We start from the raw sequence: 19,523 nt of genomic DNA, 5'->3' as shown, positions 1-19,523 counted from the left end.
CCATCTCCTCCCTCTGTGCTCCTGTGTATCTGCACAGTTTCGGTGATGCCTCTCTCTCGTCTGCCTCCACCTTGGAGCACATCCCGTCCTCAGCTGTGGCGCGTCCTCGACCCTTGGTCCGGCAGCAGAGCCTCCAACAGCCCCTCACTCACCAGCCCCCTCCGGGTCCCAATGACCCCCCAGTCACCTCACAGAGTCTGGGTCAACTGCACACAGGCCCAGGCGGCGGGGGCCACCGTGGGGGCCCGCGGGGGGTCCGGGGGAGTCCGGCTGGAGCCTCCCGGTACAGGGGAACAGGGGCTGGCCGATCACGGTCAAATCCAGGCAGCTGGGACCACATGATGGAGCAGATTCGCAACAGAGGTCTGGATGTCAAGTCATTCTTGTAAGTATTTTAAAGTTTTCGGTTGTGGAAGATCTTAATGTGTGCAATGTTACTTTGAGCTGTGCAGTTCAGCTAATTTAACACGTCTCACTGGAGTTAAATAGAACAGACGTGCAAAATGTCCACATTCATTTTTTTTACATGAGATGTCCTTTACAAATTGACCAACATACAGAAGTAACAAAAGTATAGTAGGGTTTTTTATAGATTGAAATAGCATCTGGATCACACAGTTCACTCCTTCATTTCAGATTAGGTAGTTATTTGGTGCCATATTTATTTGCTTTCATGTTTTTGTTTAATGCAAATTTAAAGAATATAATGAATTAAAGTTATAAGAAACTTAAATAAAGGCAATTTCATTTAAATAGCTTTTAATCACTCAAGTTCAAACTATTCTTATTATATGTAAACTTAAAGTGGGACTTGAATAAAAGAATAAATCTAATAAACTACAGGCAAGTAATAATTTTGATAATCACATTTTAATTGCATAAAAATATTTGCCCCAAAAATCAATTTGATTTTCTTTTTAAATCAAATTGATTTTAGTAAATAACTGATAATAATGTGAACTCAGGCTCATTAAATGTCTGGGAACATACTTTAAGCAAAGCAGTAGAGAAAAATAGAGATATCCCTGGCCAAATTGGAACAGACTGAAAAACTAAAATGTCATTTTAATTAACTAAACTAACATCTGTAGTCTCGCACATGTCACAGTACTGTTAAATGTTTTCGTGCACACAGTTCATTAATAGACAATAATAATGTGAAAGTAAGCCAGACGTGGTTGTGGCTTCAGTGTGCTCATAGAGCGGAGGTGATCACCTCCTGCTCTGACTGCAGCTTGAAGCTGGATGCTGCGTAAGGACCAAGCTTCTTGTGTGATCTTTTGGATGAGTGTGATTGGTGTACCCGGAAAATTGTGCACTGACAAACAAGTTTATTTTTCTGTAATTAATTAATTATAAGTAATGCGTTAAAGTCCCACCACTAAACCAATGTTTCAATTTGTTATCTCATACAGCCTCTTCTCCAACTTGCTCTCCTTTAAATTGATCTTAGAGCAACATGAATTATCTCCCTGATGCTTTTCCATAAAGTTCTGGGTTATTTTCAGACTAAGAAAGATTTACCAATTACTTTTCACAAGTCAGAACAAATACACAGTGGTGGTGAGTTAATTTTGAACTTGATAACTTTTTCAAAGAAATATGATAGAATTTTCATTAGAAAAAAAAACAAAACAATACACTTTCCATGCAATGACAAGCTGCAGCACCTACTGTCTCTGCCAGAAATACTCAAGCCCCATTGCATGGCAAAGTAGTGAAGACTAAACACATTTTTTCACAGCATTTGAGCCAAGTGAAAGAGGGAAAATTACTTAAAAACATTTGAGCTTCAGCTCCTGGATTTGCTGTATATTTAATAATACATCAATAAGTCAACTGTTCCCATTCAATAGAATTTTTAAAAGGAAATACAGCATGTTTGTAAGAATAATAACAATTTTTATGGGAACAGAAAAGGTTGTTTTGAGAGAACTGTAAATATGGACTAAGTTTTCAGTCAGCACCTTCTCATCTTGTATACCGTGGTGATGTTGGACAAAATGTCATAAAGTTGTTAAAGTTGACTTTTTTGTAAGTTTTGAATTATATTAAGTAATTATTGATGCAGTTAAATTCATGAGTATCACATAGACTGTTCAATCATCCTAAACATGTAGAAAAATTATATTTTTTGCTGCTTTCTAATGTCATTTTTATGAGGGACTCAACAAGGCATTTAGCTTGATGATATGAACTGCTGGCAATAATACATGATGCAAGAAAATTCAATCTGTAAAGACTTCTGTTTCATGAGTCAATAGATTACCTAAGCAAATAAGTAAATATCGGACATGATTACTCCTTCCATTAAAACTCATGGGCATGCTTCTCAGTCATGTAAATCATTGTTACCATGACAAATGTCTGAAGGAATTACTGCAGTCTCTTAAAAAGCCTGACGAAGCTGATAACATTACATATCTAATTTCTGAAAAGGACTTTATGGACGGATGGGCTCGTCATGGCCAGTAACGCTAAAAACAGGCCACTGGATGATCATTCTGAAACAGGGGTGTCAAAGTCTGTCCTGCAGATTTTTGACGTATTCTTGTTTTAACACACCTTGCTTCCGATAACTGGATACAACAGTGAATGAAGTTCTGCACAATGACTGAGTGAGGTGTTTTAAAGAAGGGATACATTAAAAACCTGGAGGATTGTGGCTCTTGAGGACCAGACATGGACACCCCTCTTCTAAGAGAAACCCAAAACTATTTTGAACTTTTCTGTTGTACATTTGTGAATTTTTCCAGCTAGTTTTTAATCCTTAAAGACTTATTCTGTGTCTATTACCAAGTATTATACCATATACTGACAAAAGACATACTCACCCCTCAGATAGCAAAAAGCATCTTACAAACAACTTTCCTGTCCATTCAGTACTGAAGAGTTACTCATGTGCACAGACCTCCTATTGTTTAAGCAAGCTCTCATACTCTGTCTGACTTGAATGATGGATTACAGGTGATGTGCTCCACAGTACAACCTCACACTTTCCTTCTCCCTTGACCATAAACACAAACCCTCCCATACACCCACATCGTGGCTTATAAAAGTATTCACCCCCTTGGTCTTTTTTTTCTTCCGTATTTTTTGCCCTACAGCTTCAAATTAAATAGGATATTTGCAGAGGAAACTATCTTTTAATTTATCCAACATTACAACAGACCTCTGTGAGCATCCATCTCAATCTGAAGTGTTTAGACTACAGAAACAGGTTTTCATTGAGAATTTCTTTGTATTTACAACCAACCATCATTGCTTCCATTCTGAACCGTTTCCCAGTCCCTGCTGGTGAAAGCATCTCCACAGCACGATGCTGCTATCGCCTGCTTCACTGTGGGAATAGTCTTGGTTGGTCTTGGGAGGGGTATTGGCTTAGTGCCAGACATTTCCTTTTCATATGACCAGAGAACACTGTCATCTGTTTGGAAAGTCTTCTATGCGCCTATTTATTCACAAAGCAATGATTTTTCTTTTTTTTTTCTTTTTTTTTTACCAATCTTCTGTAAAGCCCAGTTTTCCAGGACATATAGCTCTTAGTGACCCTATGGAAAAGTGAACCAGTCTCTGCTGTGGAGCTCTTGGCCCCTTGGGGGTTTCATCTTTTATGTCTTTGTTTCTTCTCTGATTAAGGTTTACCCCACATGGTTTTAATGATATATTTTCCATTTTGCAATGATGGATTTAATTATGCTGCCTTGGATTATTCAAGTTTTGAATGATATTCTCTAGCTCAACCCTGATTTGTGCTTCTCCATTTCTTTGTCTCTAAACCTTTTTGAGCACCTCCTTGGTCTTAATGGGATCTATTGATTAGTGGTCTTGTAGACTCTGGGGCCTTTTGGAACAGGTGTATATAAACTGAGATCAAGTGACATTTCAATCGATCACAGGTGAACCTTTTTTAACAAATGATCCTACTTCTTAAGGCAATTGGTAGCCCTAAATCCTATATGGGTACTTTTTTGTTCCAATTGTACAGCTTGTGATGCAAAAAATAAAAACACCAAGGGGAATGGATACTTTCACATGCCTCTGTACTCATGACTTCTTACTCATGTACTATCTTCCCATTAACATTGTCTGCAGGCCAGTAGCTTTGCTGCCTGTGTGAATCATCATTCAAATAAGGCTGAGTATATATACACTGAGGTGACATCGCCCATAGTGCCTGTCCCTATGAATCTCACTGGACCAGACACTTCAGTTGTTGACCCTGTGGGTATGGCAATATCATGCATTTGCAGTCAGTGGGGTATGATCAGCTTGATGCAGCAGCTTCACTTTCACTTGTATCCTACGCCACTTCATCTTTGTTTCAGATCAATAGACCTGCTGTAGGTGGTAATGATTTCAGCTTCACAGCAGTGGAGTGTGTGTATGAGTCTTTTTCCGTCATCTATACAAATCAGTTCAGTTCATTGATGAGCGTCATGTTGGTGTTGTTTATACAGTTCCGATGGCCCACTGTCTATTGAGCACTAATGTGTTCATTGTATTGTCAATACTGCCTCCACAAACAGTGTTTTGTTAAGGAAGAAACAGACAACAGAAAGCATATGCAGAATGGAAAAATAAAATGTCATACTTGCAAAGATGAGAGGGAGAAGATCAGAGAAAATAGGGAGAAAATATCAAAAGATGATGACATCCGATTCATTTTATTAAATCTTTTGATCCTCTTGATATTTATTCATGCTTTTTATGTGCATATTTCCTTGTGTACTCATTGCTGCGATACTGTCAGGCTCATCACTGGAGGATTTGAATATTTGCAGTTTGAAAGAAGTTTTGATTTTTTTTGTCTCTTATTAATCATCATTTCGTTCCATGGTTTGGTGAGGACTAGGAATGAATATTATCATGAAATAAATTGTTTAAGCGCCCACATTCTAACACAGTGAACCTTGCCAACTAAGATGCCACTGATGCTACTGATGCTAGTGTAAATGTAAGATAAGATAAAAACATATATCATGTATACATTTCTGGAGCCACCAAGGTCCAGCAGTGTCCCGAGATTGAGAAACCTCATTTCACAAACTTTTCGCCTCAGATGCTGCATCATGTTACAGCTGACTTTCACCTTATGCAGAATTAAGAAGTCGCTCCACATCATCCACCAAAACAGAACCTGTTTTGTTTTGGGATCTTCTGATTTACACATACTTTTCCACACACACTTCACACTGTTTACCACTTGATGGATTGATAAAGTAACAGAAGAGGAACAAATATTAACAAATTAGGCAAAGTAGAGGTGTTTTATTAAAGGCTTTTTTGAGGTGGACTGTCTTAATAAAAAAAATAATTAAAAAAAAATAAAAAAAACTGTTTATTTTAATATATGGAAATTAGTGTTTATGGGTTTAATCAGTGCCTTTCGGAAAAATTTAAATAATAAAACACTTCCCCAGAAACTTATTCTCAGGTTAGATTTGCCCTTTTGGAAATCAGTGCAGAAAAAAGAAAAAATAAGTGTTGTCCAGCACAGTTTGTAGGAATCTGTATAAATTATATGAGAGTGTGGCAGTGACAGAGAAAAAAATAATGAGAAAATATAATGAGAAAAAAATAAAATAAAATAAAAAATAAAAAATAATGAAAAATAGGGCACAACATGCACCTTTATGTGAAATGCTGTATTTGACTGTGACTTATAAAATTAGTTGTGGTCAAATGTTAATTTATCAAGACCACCGGTTGGATGGCGTCTTTAATTCACTGTGCAGCTTACTTTAGCATAAAGTCATTTGAATGACTCCAGGCGTATATAGAGAGACAGTATTGGCGGAAAAATGTATTTTATATTTCTCTTTGTTCTTTGTTTTCTGTAAAGACCACTTCAATTTTCATGGATTTGGTTTTTTTGCCTTTTCTATTTTGCACATCATTTCATTTGCTCTGATAGTGAGCCTTACTGACTAAGATACTATGGTGCTATTAATGCTAATGTAACAATAAAACAAGCTTTGCATTGTTTTTCTGAGCTTTGTTTCTTTCGAGGTTTTTGCTTTTCTTTTTTTATTATGTTTTGTTTAGACACTGATGGAGATTGAAAAACAAACTAACAACCAAACAAAAACATATTAAACAGTGTTAGTAGTTATCACTCTGTCTGCCAAGGAGGATTATAATTAAAAATTTGACTGCCATACTTTGGCTCTAATAGAATTTAAAAAATAACTGACAAAAAAATATATGCCTGACATTACATTTAAGAGACATACTGTTCACAAAGCTCTTATAAAACAGCACACTTTCATGACAAATTACACTGAAATAAACCAGCTTATGGATTTTTTAAACAGGTTTCACATCAACAGCTGGCCTTGGTTGAATACCATTTTGATAATTTTCTGTGATAAACAAACAGTGGTAAACCTTTATATGTCAGAAATGCATGGTGTGCTCTACTACAGTCAACAAAACATAACGTTAGTGTAAAAGAACTGAAGAATCAGCATGTGACCCATAAATTGGCGCCAGCAACAATCTTGTTTCCCCAGAAGAAATTGTTCCTCCTTATGGCACAGCAGTACGCTAGGTAATGATAGACTCTACTCATTATGTAAAAAGTGAGAAGACTTTGTCATGTATTAAAGACAATGTTGTTTTAAATAGCACAGCCTTGCCAAGCTTGTAGAGCGAATGACAAAGAAAAGACCTACTGCTGGTGACTTCTTTTCTTCTGACCTTTTGTATTGTGTCATTTTCAAACTCAAGAATTCACAGCGACTCATATTTATGCATTAATTATTTTCCGAAAGGACAGCTCTATTAATTAAATATTGTGCTCCCTGTTTTCCTGTGGAAATGAATAAAGCCAACTTTGTGCTATTGAAGAAGTTTGTTGTTTTCACAGTTTTAGCATTTTAAGTTGTCAGATTTTGTATTTTAGAATTAAAATATGAACAACTGAAGAATATTTGAATAGACGTGGTAGGTAGACGTAGAGGTGTTATGATTTGCTCTGCACATACAGTAAACCAACATACCTGCTCTTTTCCATATGTCAGTAATGGTCATGTTCTGTGATGTTAACATCTGTAAATAAGAAGCAGGGATAAGCTTAACCCCGTGAATTGTGACAAGTTGGTTGCAGAAATGAATGGATGGCTGCAAGCATATTGTATAATGTTTCATTTCTTGGCACACTGTATAACTGCATGCAGTTTTGATTTAAATATATTGCAAAATAAAGTATGTTAAGATGAAACATGGCGATGTCGTCTCAACGGTCGACCACCTCTCTCCCATTCTCTCTTTGTTCATGAAATGAATGTGTGCTGGGTGTGTCGCAACGTTTCTGTCCCTGACTGTGTTTTGCCGTGTTATGTGTTCCCCTGTGTGTACTTGTCCACATGTGGTCTTGTGATGCCTTGTTTATCTGTGTGTCCAGTGAGGGGAAGATGGTTGTTCTGTCTCTAGCAATCGGGCTGGCTGAACAGGATGACTTTGCCAACCTCCCAGATCTTCAGGAAGCACCGGCAAGCAAAGAGAATGAAACCACACCAGACAAAAGGTAACTCTGGAAAGAAAGAGATAAACGTGCGCAATATGGTCAATTTTGTACAAAATATTGACAAGCTAAGGTGTCTGTATTTCAACTACTGATTAGCTATGGCGCTAAAGCCTAACAATTGTCAAATCCCGCGGGATGCTGCTCTGATCCATTGGAGTTGAGAACTATTAGTGCGTCTTTTCTGTCCTGTGAGTTATGGAGTGAAATTTCTGTGGATCTTCGTTTTTTCATCAGTGTTTGATCAGACCGGAGTCCTGGTGGTTTGTTGTGTTTTCTTGTTTTGTAAATTGTGTACACCACAACAAAGGCAGGTGTCAGTATCATGGGGAGTGTGCTGGGTATGCTGCAATGATTCCAATGTTTCAAACTAAGTATTCACATTAATCCCAGAACTCAGGGTTTCCCTGGCAGAAAATGAAAAATAAGAAGATTATGTGTGGTATTCACTTTACAAAGCAATAGTCTTAATGTTGTGGGTTATTTTGTTATGAAATTTATGTTATGACTGATAATTGATTATTGTAGGATTATTTACCTACTATATTTATTTAGTTGCACTATACAGTATGGTAACCTGAAAGATTGGCATAGTAGCACTTTTGTGGTATATTTAAGAAAGTTGTCTATATCACCTAAAATTCAAAGAAATGAACCCATAACACTGCTTTGAAATAAAAACACTGACCAGATATATTCAAAAATATCATTTGAAAGAAATGATAACTACCTGATAGTAAGCTGGAGGACACATTTTGCCGACCATTTGAGGCTGAAATCTACATTAACATCAACTTTGCCTTTGGTACTAAACCTGTAAACAAGCATCTCCATAGCAACAAGATTCTTTGGAATTCATCATGGCCAGAGCAGGAGCTAAACATAGCTTGCCTCCCCTAAAAAACCAGTCAACTTCCCCTAAAAACACTCATCTGAGAATACAGGGAAGCTCTAAATATAAACCCTAAAGTTGAATATTTTTAATTTAATTTTCCTTGTTTTCATGAACAGTTTGAATTGAAAGGTCCCTGATTTTTTTATTCAATTTAAAGAAAAGCGGATTGAATGGATAATGGATAGTGTAATTTTGAATGTAGCAGACTTTATAGAAAAATATCATCTGAACTCTTCTCAGAGAGAATAAAACAAATTATGTTAACTGATTTCACTGTCACCGATTCGCTTAATTAAAAGCCTTCTTTCCCTTGTTTTATTAATGATTTTAATCTTAAAAGGATACAAAGCAAATATGCCATTAAATTAAGCCAGGACTTATTCTGCTATTGTAAATTGCAACATTTTTATTTGGTAATTTTGTTGTTTCGTATTGTGTTAAACTTAACATAAGACAACATGTATCCTTATATTACCCCTACCGCTAATGTTATATTGATGCAATTTTGAACTTTTTGTATAGTTTTGTACTTGTAATTGTTTTCTTTAAGGGTTTGTATTTTCAATTTCAAAAGAGAAAAAAAAATCTGATGTTTATACTCAGATCAATCACAAAGTACCATCATGGACCCAACCAGTCCAACATTAATACTGCCACATTACTGGAGAAAAAAATACATATAGCCTGAATTCTAAATAATACAGCAAGTTGACCAGAAGCAAAGATGAAGCCCAAACAGAAGTCGGATCTCAACACCATGTTATCAGTCTGAGATGACATGTATGGAAAATTTGGACAAATATCTTCAAGAGTAACTATTTCACTATTTCAACACAGTAATTTCAACACATAAAAACAAACAAAAAAAAACATTATCTGATTGAGATTAAAGTCAATTGATTCCTAAAGCTGTTTTATAGTGTTTGCATTCAAATGAAGCTCCATCTTCTGTCAATTAAACCCTTTTACCCTCCATCATATCCCCAAACAATACAGACCAATTTGACCCTAGTTGTCATGTTTTCATAAGGGTTTAACTTACAAGTGTTCAAAGAATCAAAGTTCACATTCTTTACAACAGTTGTCAACTGTAAGGTGAAATTCTGGTAACAGGGACACTCAGATTTGACAACAGACGCGTGGGTAAAGAAACCAGGCTGTTATTTGTAGCAGTGATGAAGGTGATGAGGGACAGTTGTGCTTTAATCAGTCAGGCGCAACTGCAGGTAGAAAAGGGGGAGAAGCCGAGCAAGACCAGGAAGTGAAAGGGATGCCAGAGAGACGGGTCAGAACTGTCTCATGACATCAGTATGCTCAGTATCAGTATGTAGCACAGTATGTCCTTGCTCGATACTGTTACAGTAGTTGGGTTTCTCAACCTCTAATCATCAGATTATCTCTGACTTGCAGCGCTACACTAAAACCTCTCTGTTTCCTTCTTTTCTTTCTGTGCTGTGATGCTCACCTTGATCTTTCCTCTCTTTTTTTTTCTTTTCACACACCAAAATTTTCTCCCCAGTTTTGCATTTTGGCTCCCATATGCTCTGTAGTCTCCTCCTAGATGTTTGAAAGTCTGCTTGTCTGCATCTCTTTGCTGCAGTTTTGATCTCTTGACTTGCAGCCACAGGAGAAGGGCACCCTCATTATTTAGAAGTAAGATTCCTCACATGAAACACACGTCTAAAAATATGCTAACACTCTCATCTATCAGTGTTCTCACAGCAGTTGTCTGAGAGTAACACTGTATCTCAGCTGGTGAACAAAGGACTGAACAGGCTGCTCTCTTATCTCATCAGAGTTTGAGGGATAAAGTGCTTAGTCCACTGCTTAGACTGCTGGGCTGAGGATAAACCTGGCTTTAGTTCAACATAAGCAGCTCTACATACATTCCTATATTTTTGTATGGTTGTGATGTTGATTTATCAAAATTAGAATCCTATTAAATGCAAAAAGTTTTTTTTTTTTTTTTTTTTAAACTGTCTGCACTGCACCCAAGAGCGCTTTCTAACTAGGTCATCTGTGAATTTGTGTTGGATAAAAAAAAAAGCCTGTCTAAGAAAAGAACATGATAAGTGTATCTTTCTCCTGGTGTTATTGCAACAATAATTATCCTTTATATGCTTTTAAAAATGTAGTTAAAATGTTGAAGGGTCGGACAATAAATGAGGACCATCTCACATCTGGTTTCCAATCATCGAGCACCCTTCCCACCCCCTTCACTGTCTGGAGGTCTGTTAACTATAATCACAGCCAGCCAGTCTTTACCCAGAGGGCTCGCGTAGACCCAGTTGACTAGTGTCCTTCTACATTTAATAACAGCTCTCCATCATCATCTCTGTCAGTCTCTCTCATCTGTTTGTCTCTGTAGTTACCTCGGAAACCCCCCCTGAGCCTGGCTGCTGGCTTGCTCCTGGCTACTTTCATGGAGCTCAACAGACCAGCGCAGTGCAACGGGGTGATCCCACTAAGATTATATGTGACAAAACCAAGAAGCTGTTAGACAGTGGAAGAGAGAAAGGAAGAAAGTGAAACCTCAGCTTTCGAGACAAAAATACACACACAACTTAAAGGTTTGAGGCTCTGCTGGTCTATAAATAGGATGAAGTATAGCTGAGAGCACAAATAATAAATCTGCTAAAAGAAAAATAACAAGACCAAACTACAACTGTTCGGCTGTGTATCTTTATTTGCAGATGCGTATGCGCAATAAATATATATAAGATGAATAAGTGAGCATAGTGTTTGTTAAACTATGTTAAACTTCACTACTTGCTTACTGTCTGTCATTTAATGTTTGTTGCCACTAGAAACAAGGTTGATAAGGGCAGCAAAATTAAATGCTTGGGCTGTTACGCCATAAGAGTATAATAAAAAGTTCAAATCGTGACAGAATCTAGATAAGTAGCAGAGTTCGTAATCATTTTTTGCCAATTCATTAGTATAACACACTATTTCACAGTATGCGGAATAATTTATTCCATTGTTATTATGAATATGTAAATGCAGTTTTTGTTGTGCAGTCAGGACTCGTTCACTAATATACATCAGAACTGCAAAGTAAATTATTAGCATGAATCATGTCAGTGGGTTTCTTTTTCATTTTCAAAATGGAAATATGCCCAAATTAATGAAGAGATAAATGGTGTGTTCACTCCGAGGCAGCATATTACTGCAATCATAAGATTTCTGAGGTGTTATTATGAGTAATTTTCGGTCTAATTAAATTCAATTCACTAAACTACAAGATTTATATTTTGGAAATTTTTGAAAACCTTGTTTTCAAAAAAGGTTTGATGTGTCAAATGCAACTGAAAGGCATAAGCAATCACTAAGAAATTATTCATATTATGCTTATACAAAACTAAATTTAAAAAAAAGAATACAGCTAGAATTGAGAAATGTGTTTCTTGAAAAGAACATGCTCAGTTTAAATTAAGGGCTACAAAGATCTTGAAAACCAGTAAATATATCCAAAATTTTGTAAACACAACCTGTCTTCCTTAGCTGTACGAAGCCACTTACCACTCAAAGTGCATGTCCACAAAGACTGCCACTGTAATCATTTCTAATAACAGCACTGATCCTTAAAAAGCACAGCATGAAAGAGCTTTTCATACTTATTTTATCTATCACATGTGATGTTGACAAATTATTATGAAAATTACCACCATGGACCACCATAGATAAGTGAGGTGATTGAACTGGTAAAAAAGGAGCAGACACCTATTTGTATAGCAGACATGCTCTACTATTTTGGGGTTTTGAAATACTTAGGTGTGTGTACCATTTTAAACCGTTCCACATCATTCTGCATATGCTGTTTTTTCATTTCTCCTAAATAAGAAAATCAGAAAAACAGTGAAAACAATTTTTTAATCCCATAATAAGGAAATAGGAAGTCGGGTTAAGATATCAGGTTATTTAATCTGGATTTTATGAAATGAAACAACCAGTAATGAAAACAGCTATTTGTTTTAGCCAGACGCTCAAAATACAATGTTTCTAATAACTATACTTAAGTTTCAAAACAATTAACAGGTTTTAAAAACTTAAAATTCATACATGATGTATTTTTGTTACACACAAAGTAATTTTTCTAAAAGATCATGAAACACTTAAAATTATCAGCGTCCATGAAGGTCAACAGAAGGTTGCATAGGACTTCTAAGTCCATGGTTAGTTTCTACCTATATGTCCTTTAAAGAAACCAGAATTGCCTCCCAAAGTTGCTGTTTAGAGGTATGCTGCCACCCACTTTGATAGATTTTTCTTTTCAGGATGCCTAGTAGGTTCTCAACAGCGCTGAGGTCAGGAAGTAATGGTCGCCAAGCCATGATTTTTCTCACTTTGTACCCAAAGCAGCCCAAGATTAATTGCTATTTTTGTAGCATTGGATGGTGCATTGTCTTGGATGAAAATGCTTCTGTTGTGGAAGGCATGGTTCCTTTTTATTTCATGGCAGAAAATAATCAGGTAGAAACTGCACATTTAAAGAGGTAATTTTGACACCCTCAGCCATCCTATGTAACCCTGAAGTGTCTCAGTGATACAAAAAACATCATATAATTGCAAAAAGCACAACTCTCCACAGCTAGAAAATTACTTGGAGAGTCCAAACCTCTGCCAAGGGCAATAGTTCCAAAAAATTCCCATATCCTAACAATGATCCCGATCACCACCAAAATTAAATCAGTTTTTCACTTTTCCAACAAATTTCATGAAAATCTGACCATAACTTTTTGAGTCATCTTGAACACAAACAGACAAACAAGCAAACAGATAAATGCAGGTAAAAACATAACCTCCTTGGCAGAGGTAATTAGCCACAGTTGACCACAACATGAACACAAAAACCACAACAGTGTTGTGGTTTTTGTGTTCATGTGACACTTAAGGGTCACTGTTCTGAAGGTTTAACCAACGTATTCCCGTCTATCCCACCCAAACTATCACACCACCACTTTCTTGCTGATGTTGCAGTGTTGTAGGAACATTATGTCCATCCACCAGCTATCCAGAAACTTCATCTGTCTCTGGACCATCCAGTTTAATGTGTCATTCATTAATGGGGAAAATTAGCTTTCACATATTTCTGAGTCTAATGTTTGTCTTTGTGCACTTTGGTTAAGGGTAGCTGAAATAAAGCTCACAAACTGCAAACTTTAGGAATATCCTGCATCAAGAGGTTTGAGATTCCATGGACTCCAAATACTTGGTGGTGACTTTTTAACAGCTGCTTTCTTAATACAAACAGGCCTTTCTGTATGGAGATTGCATGTTTTCCCTGAGTATGCGTGGGTTCTCTCCGGGTACTTCCTCCCACTGCCCAAAGATATGCATGTTAGGTTATTAGTTACCATAAGTTGCCCCTGGGAGTGAGTGTCAGCATGGTTGGTTGTTTGTCTCTCTTTGTTGGCCCTGTAATGGACTGGCGACCTGTCCAGGGTGTACCCTGCCTCTTACCCAATGATTACTGGAATATACTCCAGCTTTGCCATGACACTTAATTCAACTCAACGGTTAAGAAAATAGATGGATAGATGGTGTCCACCTACTACAACTTAAATATTACTTTATAAAGTACCAAATGTTTTAGTTTAACAGCCATAAATTTTTAATTTACATGTTTTTGAATTTGATAAAATGGGCAACATCCCCCATGAAAGAGTTCCATTGTTTTCATTAGGACATAAATCCAGCTAGGTGAGTTAATCAAATTTTTGATAAAATACATATTCTAGATAGTTTGTAATTTGTATACGAAGTGTCCTCTTATCACTTATGTGTAGTTTCATGTTACAGAAGTCACTTTAGGAAAGTGTGGTAAACCAGCCAAAGCCCTGCAGTGAACTGGACATAATCACCCACCTGCAGATAATAATGATGGAGGCTCAGAGGCTGTTTGTGTTATTATCATCTCAGAAAACTACTGTAGCATGGCAAAGCTGCATCTTAATGAGCTATGAGATTCATCACACACAGAGCTGAGTAAAACCAAAAGAGTTCATTGGCCCCAGACAACCTCCATTCTGAATGTTGAGTTTGTAAAAGCTTTAAAACGTGTGATGCTTTCCAACACGGAGTGTGTCTGCCAGCTCCTATTCATTGCAAGCTCTCAATCTTGTGCACACAGGGATTCAGTTAGGGGACATACAAACCAAATGTGGATCATTTGCAACACAAAATAACAACAGTGACAAGCTGATTGTGTTCATCTTTCTTAGTACATAATAGCAAATACATAAAATCTGCAGAACTCTGTTTACACAAAATCATAAAATGTTTATTCTGATATTTCAAAATACCATGAACATATATTTCTTAAACATATCAAAACTGTAGGCTTTGGAATGAGCAAGTGTCGTTATTAACCATATTTAATGTGTGTATTGAAAATGTTTAAACTTGTTTATTCATACTGTATATTATTAATATGATTAATGTAAAACATTACATATTGGCACCACTGGGGAAATCTCGAGGGTCTCGTTCTGTATGTGTCTTTCACATTTATGACATGGACATAGCAAATAATGAAGGCTTTGAGTCCAAGCACCGACTAACTACAACAGTTTAGAGAAGATTATCAGTCACTTATTTTAGTTATTTTAATGCCATTGTTTACTTTCAACACATTATTTATAAATGCTAGTAAATGTTGAATGAAGATAATCATCTTTGTTGGTGTGAAAGTGATGGTGAATAAAGACCAATTTATGCTTAAGGTAGAACATGAATAAACAGATGGACAGACACTTTCATCTGTCTCCTGATTCATTTACATGTGTAATTGGTGCGTTTTTTGGACATCTTGACCCACCAAGTAGAGGAATACCACTGAAAACAACTAATATTGGGTAGTAAAGCAAATATGTGACCAAATGGCTGCTGTTGTCATGGAGACCAGTGAATATGTGGTCCTAACCTTAAAGACAAAGAAATTATGTCCAAAGTCAAATACAAATCAAAATGGTTGTAAGTTTTGGAATTCCAAATGTGCCAGGTTAGATGAAGGATGTTAGTTTTAGCATGAGTGAGCAATTCTTAAACATAAATTGTCTAAAATAACATTTATTTGCTAAAACAAACTCAACAATCCTAAAGCTAATGCTGATGCTAACTGCTAAAGCTCAGTATGTGTCTTGCTATCACAGTCCTTTGGAAACGGTTCTGATCCTTTATGTGGAGCCTGGTGTTCCTCTGAAGTGGTTCCTCCTAACCCCTTCTTCTTGGTTAGGAATATAATAATAGTTCTCTTGGAAGACAACTTAGTGTTAGAGGAATCCAGAGTCTGGATTGCTGCTGTAAAAAAGAAGAGAGGAAGACTGGCTGCTTCTGGCAGGCTGACCTGTAGATTAGAGAGCAATTGAAGTTACCATGGAAAAGCAGAGTTGCTGTTCCTTGTAACCTGGGGGAGGAGGGAACTGATCCAGAATCAAATTAGGCGTGGTCCCTGTAGAGGTCTGGCCAGAGGAGAGAGAGGCTCAATCCCAAACTGCCCCATACACACTACCCTTCTGTCTGCATGTTCTCCTGGAGACTCCACCATATTGAGGACTGTCCCAAACCACATTGTGAGGGGGTCGAGTGGACTGTTCAGCCTTTAAATAGCAAGTCTGCAACACTCCACAGCAGCTGGTGTGCTGGCAAAATGGAGAAGTGCTGTTTTGGTACTATGACACTTTTTGAAAGCAGACTGGAATTTTTCTAAAAGGCTATTCATTTACTGTTAAGTCTGAGTTTGGGCATACATAAATATCTCTAATTTTTTGGACAAGAAAGTGAGTTTTGAGATATGTCTGTAATTTTTTAGAAACCTCTGAATCATGTTTGTCTTTTTTGAGCAGGGCTAAATATTAGCTTAAGTAAAAGAATTTGTAACACAGACAGATAACAACAAAGAATTGATTATATTCAATGTATAAGTCCCAATGATATTGAAGCCATCTGTCAAAATCTTAGGGGGAAGACAATCAAGAGGACAAGTTGTGGGTTTAAATTGGTGCACAACAGTAAGCCAATTATCAAGTAAAACAATCAAAGTGCTCAAAACTTAAAGAATAAATAAAGAAAACAATAAGTAAATTTAGTTGGAATCAATTTGCTGTCAACTTTACTCTTTATCATGCTGTTCATCTCCAGTGTCTCTTTCTCTTAGTCCTAACTTCCAATCAAAACCTGCTGCTAAATGACTCAGTGACTCACCTGCATCCCCTAACACCATTGCTACTCACTATATATAGTCCTTCCAGGCTTGCATTCTGCACAGTTTCTTTCATTTTAATTAATTTTTTATGTGGATGTTTTCAGTTGGATTAGTTTTGGTTTTCCTTTTGGCTATCTACCTTGCAGCTTGTTGTTTTTGTAAGTTTAAAATAGTCTTTTGTTTTCCTCATCTGCCTGCCTCTTGTCCCTGCATGCATTTGATTCCTCAATTAAACTAAAACCTTGGGAAAGGAAATGTGTTTCATATAGTGGTTTAGTCTTGGAGTCACGAGGACAACAAAAGCTATAGTAGAAAATTAGTGGAAGTCAACCATTAAAATCTCAGCTACTGGCAAAGGTGCAATATGAATTATGTCAATCCAAGGTTTCCAACAGAATCACAGTACAGATGCATCAAATGCAACCACACAAAAGCCATGCATATAGCTTACCATGCCCACAAATTATGAATGAATATTGTGCATGGAGAGTGTGTAACCCCACACACTTTTCCGAGTGTGCATACATGTTTATAATGGAATGTGGGCTTTGATATGCTGAGGTAGAACCAGCAGCAATATAGCAATTTAATTTTTATGAAACAAAAAATGCTCCTTGCTGTGGCAGACATTTTTGTTTGTGTTTGTAATAGTATATTGTGCATATTGTACATATACCTGCATTGTCAGGGTGGTTGCTATGGAGTTGCTATGTGAAGAACTTTCTAATTAAACTTTAGGAAGTATTTAAAGATCATTTGGAGTATTTAAATATGATCATTGGATCATGAATCACTAAGGTTTCGCAAGGCTTTTATACTTCAGATTTGACTCCACTGCAGCCCCAATGCAGTATTTATCCTGCAAACTGATAAATACAGCTTTTAGCACCTTTATGCACCCTGTTTGTAATCCAAATATTTTATTTTTTATTTTTTACAGGGTCCCTTGCTGATACTACACAGAGCTGATTGGTCCTGTTGCTTTTTTCATTCACCAGTCTTTCTTTTCAGTTTGCAATTTCAGGAATTAGACCACAAAACAAATTCCATGTTGTTTCCTGATAAGTGTTTCATAGTTTGTAAAATTGTTCTTTTATTGTTTTTATTGTCTGTTAACTTGTACTGCAAGCAATGTTTATTTGCAAATTAATCATTAAGGGAGTGTTGACACTCAATTATGGCTAAAAGTCAGGTTGGAAATCAGGTTCATGCATATGTATATTACTTAATGACTATTGGATCTTATGCAAAGGATTACCACGGCGATTCAAAATTCCACTTATTTATTTCAAGTGTAGATTGTGATGATGATGAGAAGTACAGGTTCTGTGAAACTGCCTGCTTTTTGATGTTGTATTTGATCTCACTGGGTTTTTTCATACTTCATCACATCGAGCTTGACGTACTCTGGGGAATTGTGTTTACATGATCTGAAGTATGTGTAACGTAGCTGCTTGTCATCGAGCATCGCTTCTGTAAGGAATTTAAATATCTGAACATAGAGTGATATGCCTGCTTTTACTGTGGCTGTTATAAAATATACTATAAATGTTTGAAAAACTGAATACTTTGTAAAAGAGACAGGCAATACAGATTTTCTCTTTGAAATACAAACGGAGTCTTTTAGATGTCCTAATCTTCAAATATATTCAATATATGAATATATTTTCTTGCTCTTTTTACAGCTTAATTTTTTTAAATGATCTAAATCTATTTGTATTTTACCAATACTTTGCGCATGATGTGTTCACTTCATTAACATTGAGCACCACAGAGTGGACAATGGATAGCAAGTAATGTTCCATGAATTATTGTTTGGTTAGAGATTTCTGCGAATATTTTATTTTCACAAGTTGTGATGCTCTATCAAGGTTCTTTGCGGTTTGTTCTACCAGAAATCAATAATAATTATTTGACTGTGAGTGCTCAGAGTTAGTGAGAGATCATGGTTCATATGTTCAGTGAAAGCCTGAATTGGAAAAATAAAAATGTTTTATTTGATAATAATTTAGCATGAATAATTTCAAACCATTCTCAAAAGCATAATGAACGGAGGCTGTTATTCAGTTTCATTTGTGTGTTTGTGAGTGTATTATGGATGATTTAAAGGTGTATCAAAGCTGTAATCTTGGCAGAGTTGCGGTACTGCACTCGCTGAGTTGCCCATTGTGACACGGTACAGTATTAATCAAGAAGAAAGTTGTTGTCACCTTTTATCAGCTGGCATATCCAACTTTTCCTCATTGAGTAAGCTAGCAATCATAGTGAGTCAAACTGCCAAATGAGTCTCCAGGCCAACCACCAATCCCCATTGTAGCCTCTGGGTAGCCTCATTTGGGGTAGTGGCCTGGGAGGGAAGATGATTGGAAAGAAAAAGCAATGTAGGTCAGCACAAACGAGGCTTCTTTTTTTAAAAAAAACCTGTCAGAACTGAATGTGGAGCTCATTCACCATTCCCCTGGTTGCTGCTTGTGGCTACAAGCAGGGAGCTGATTTAAGAGAAGCCATAAAAGGAATGGGAAGGCGGGCGTGTCAGAAGGTGATGTTGATGAGTTCTTGATGTCAATAATCAAATTTGATTGATTTCATTTCTGACTTTCAAATGGATAAGATATTGATTTAGGTTTCTTTTTTCTTTTTACTTTTTTACCATATGCATACATTTACAAAAACTGTTAAACCAAGTGGATAAATCTTAAAACGTAGACAGGGGTAGTCTACTCCAACAGCATCAAGGCAGTCCATCTCTATAGATGGCTCCATTAGTTGTATTAGCCTGCTTGCTGAGAAGGGCGGTGGCCGGGTGATTTGTCCCCTTCTGAAGGGGAGCGCTGAGTGGGCTGACACTAGAGTCTGTTCCTCATCCATCATGAGACATAGGACCTATATTGTGT

At 36.7% G+C, this 19,523-nt stretch overlaps 1 protein-coding gene across 1 annotated transcript in view; it reads left to right on the top strand.

Moving 5' to 3' along the window:
- Nucleotides 1–19,523, top strand: part of syt7b (synaptotagmin VIIb) — a gene marked incomplete at both ends in the record, with an annotated part of 96,861 nt that overhangs the window by 60,597 nt on the left and 16,741 nt on the right. Inside the window, 2 exons of the mRNA XM_079242376.1 lie at nucleotides 38–385; nucleotides 7,409–7,531. Of these exons, the coding sequence (XP_079098502.1) occupies nucleotides 38–385; nucleotides 7,409–7,531 (471 nt within the window). The remainder of the gene's footprint in view (nucleotides 1–37; nucleotides 386–7,408; nucleotides 7,532–19,523) is intronic.

Source organism: Telmatherina bonti, assembly GCF_933228915.1.
Source record: "Telmatherina bonti genome assembly, chromosome: 1".
Classification (NCBI taxonomy): Eukaryota; Metazoa; Chordata; class Actinopteri; order Atheriniformes; family Telmatherinidae; genus Telmatherina; species Telmatherina bonti.
This window is presented reverse-complemented; position numbering and strand designations above follow the sequence as displayed.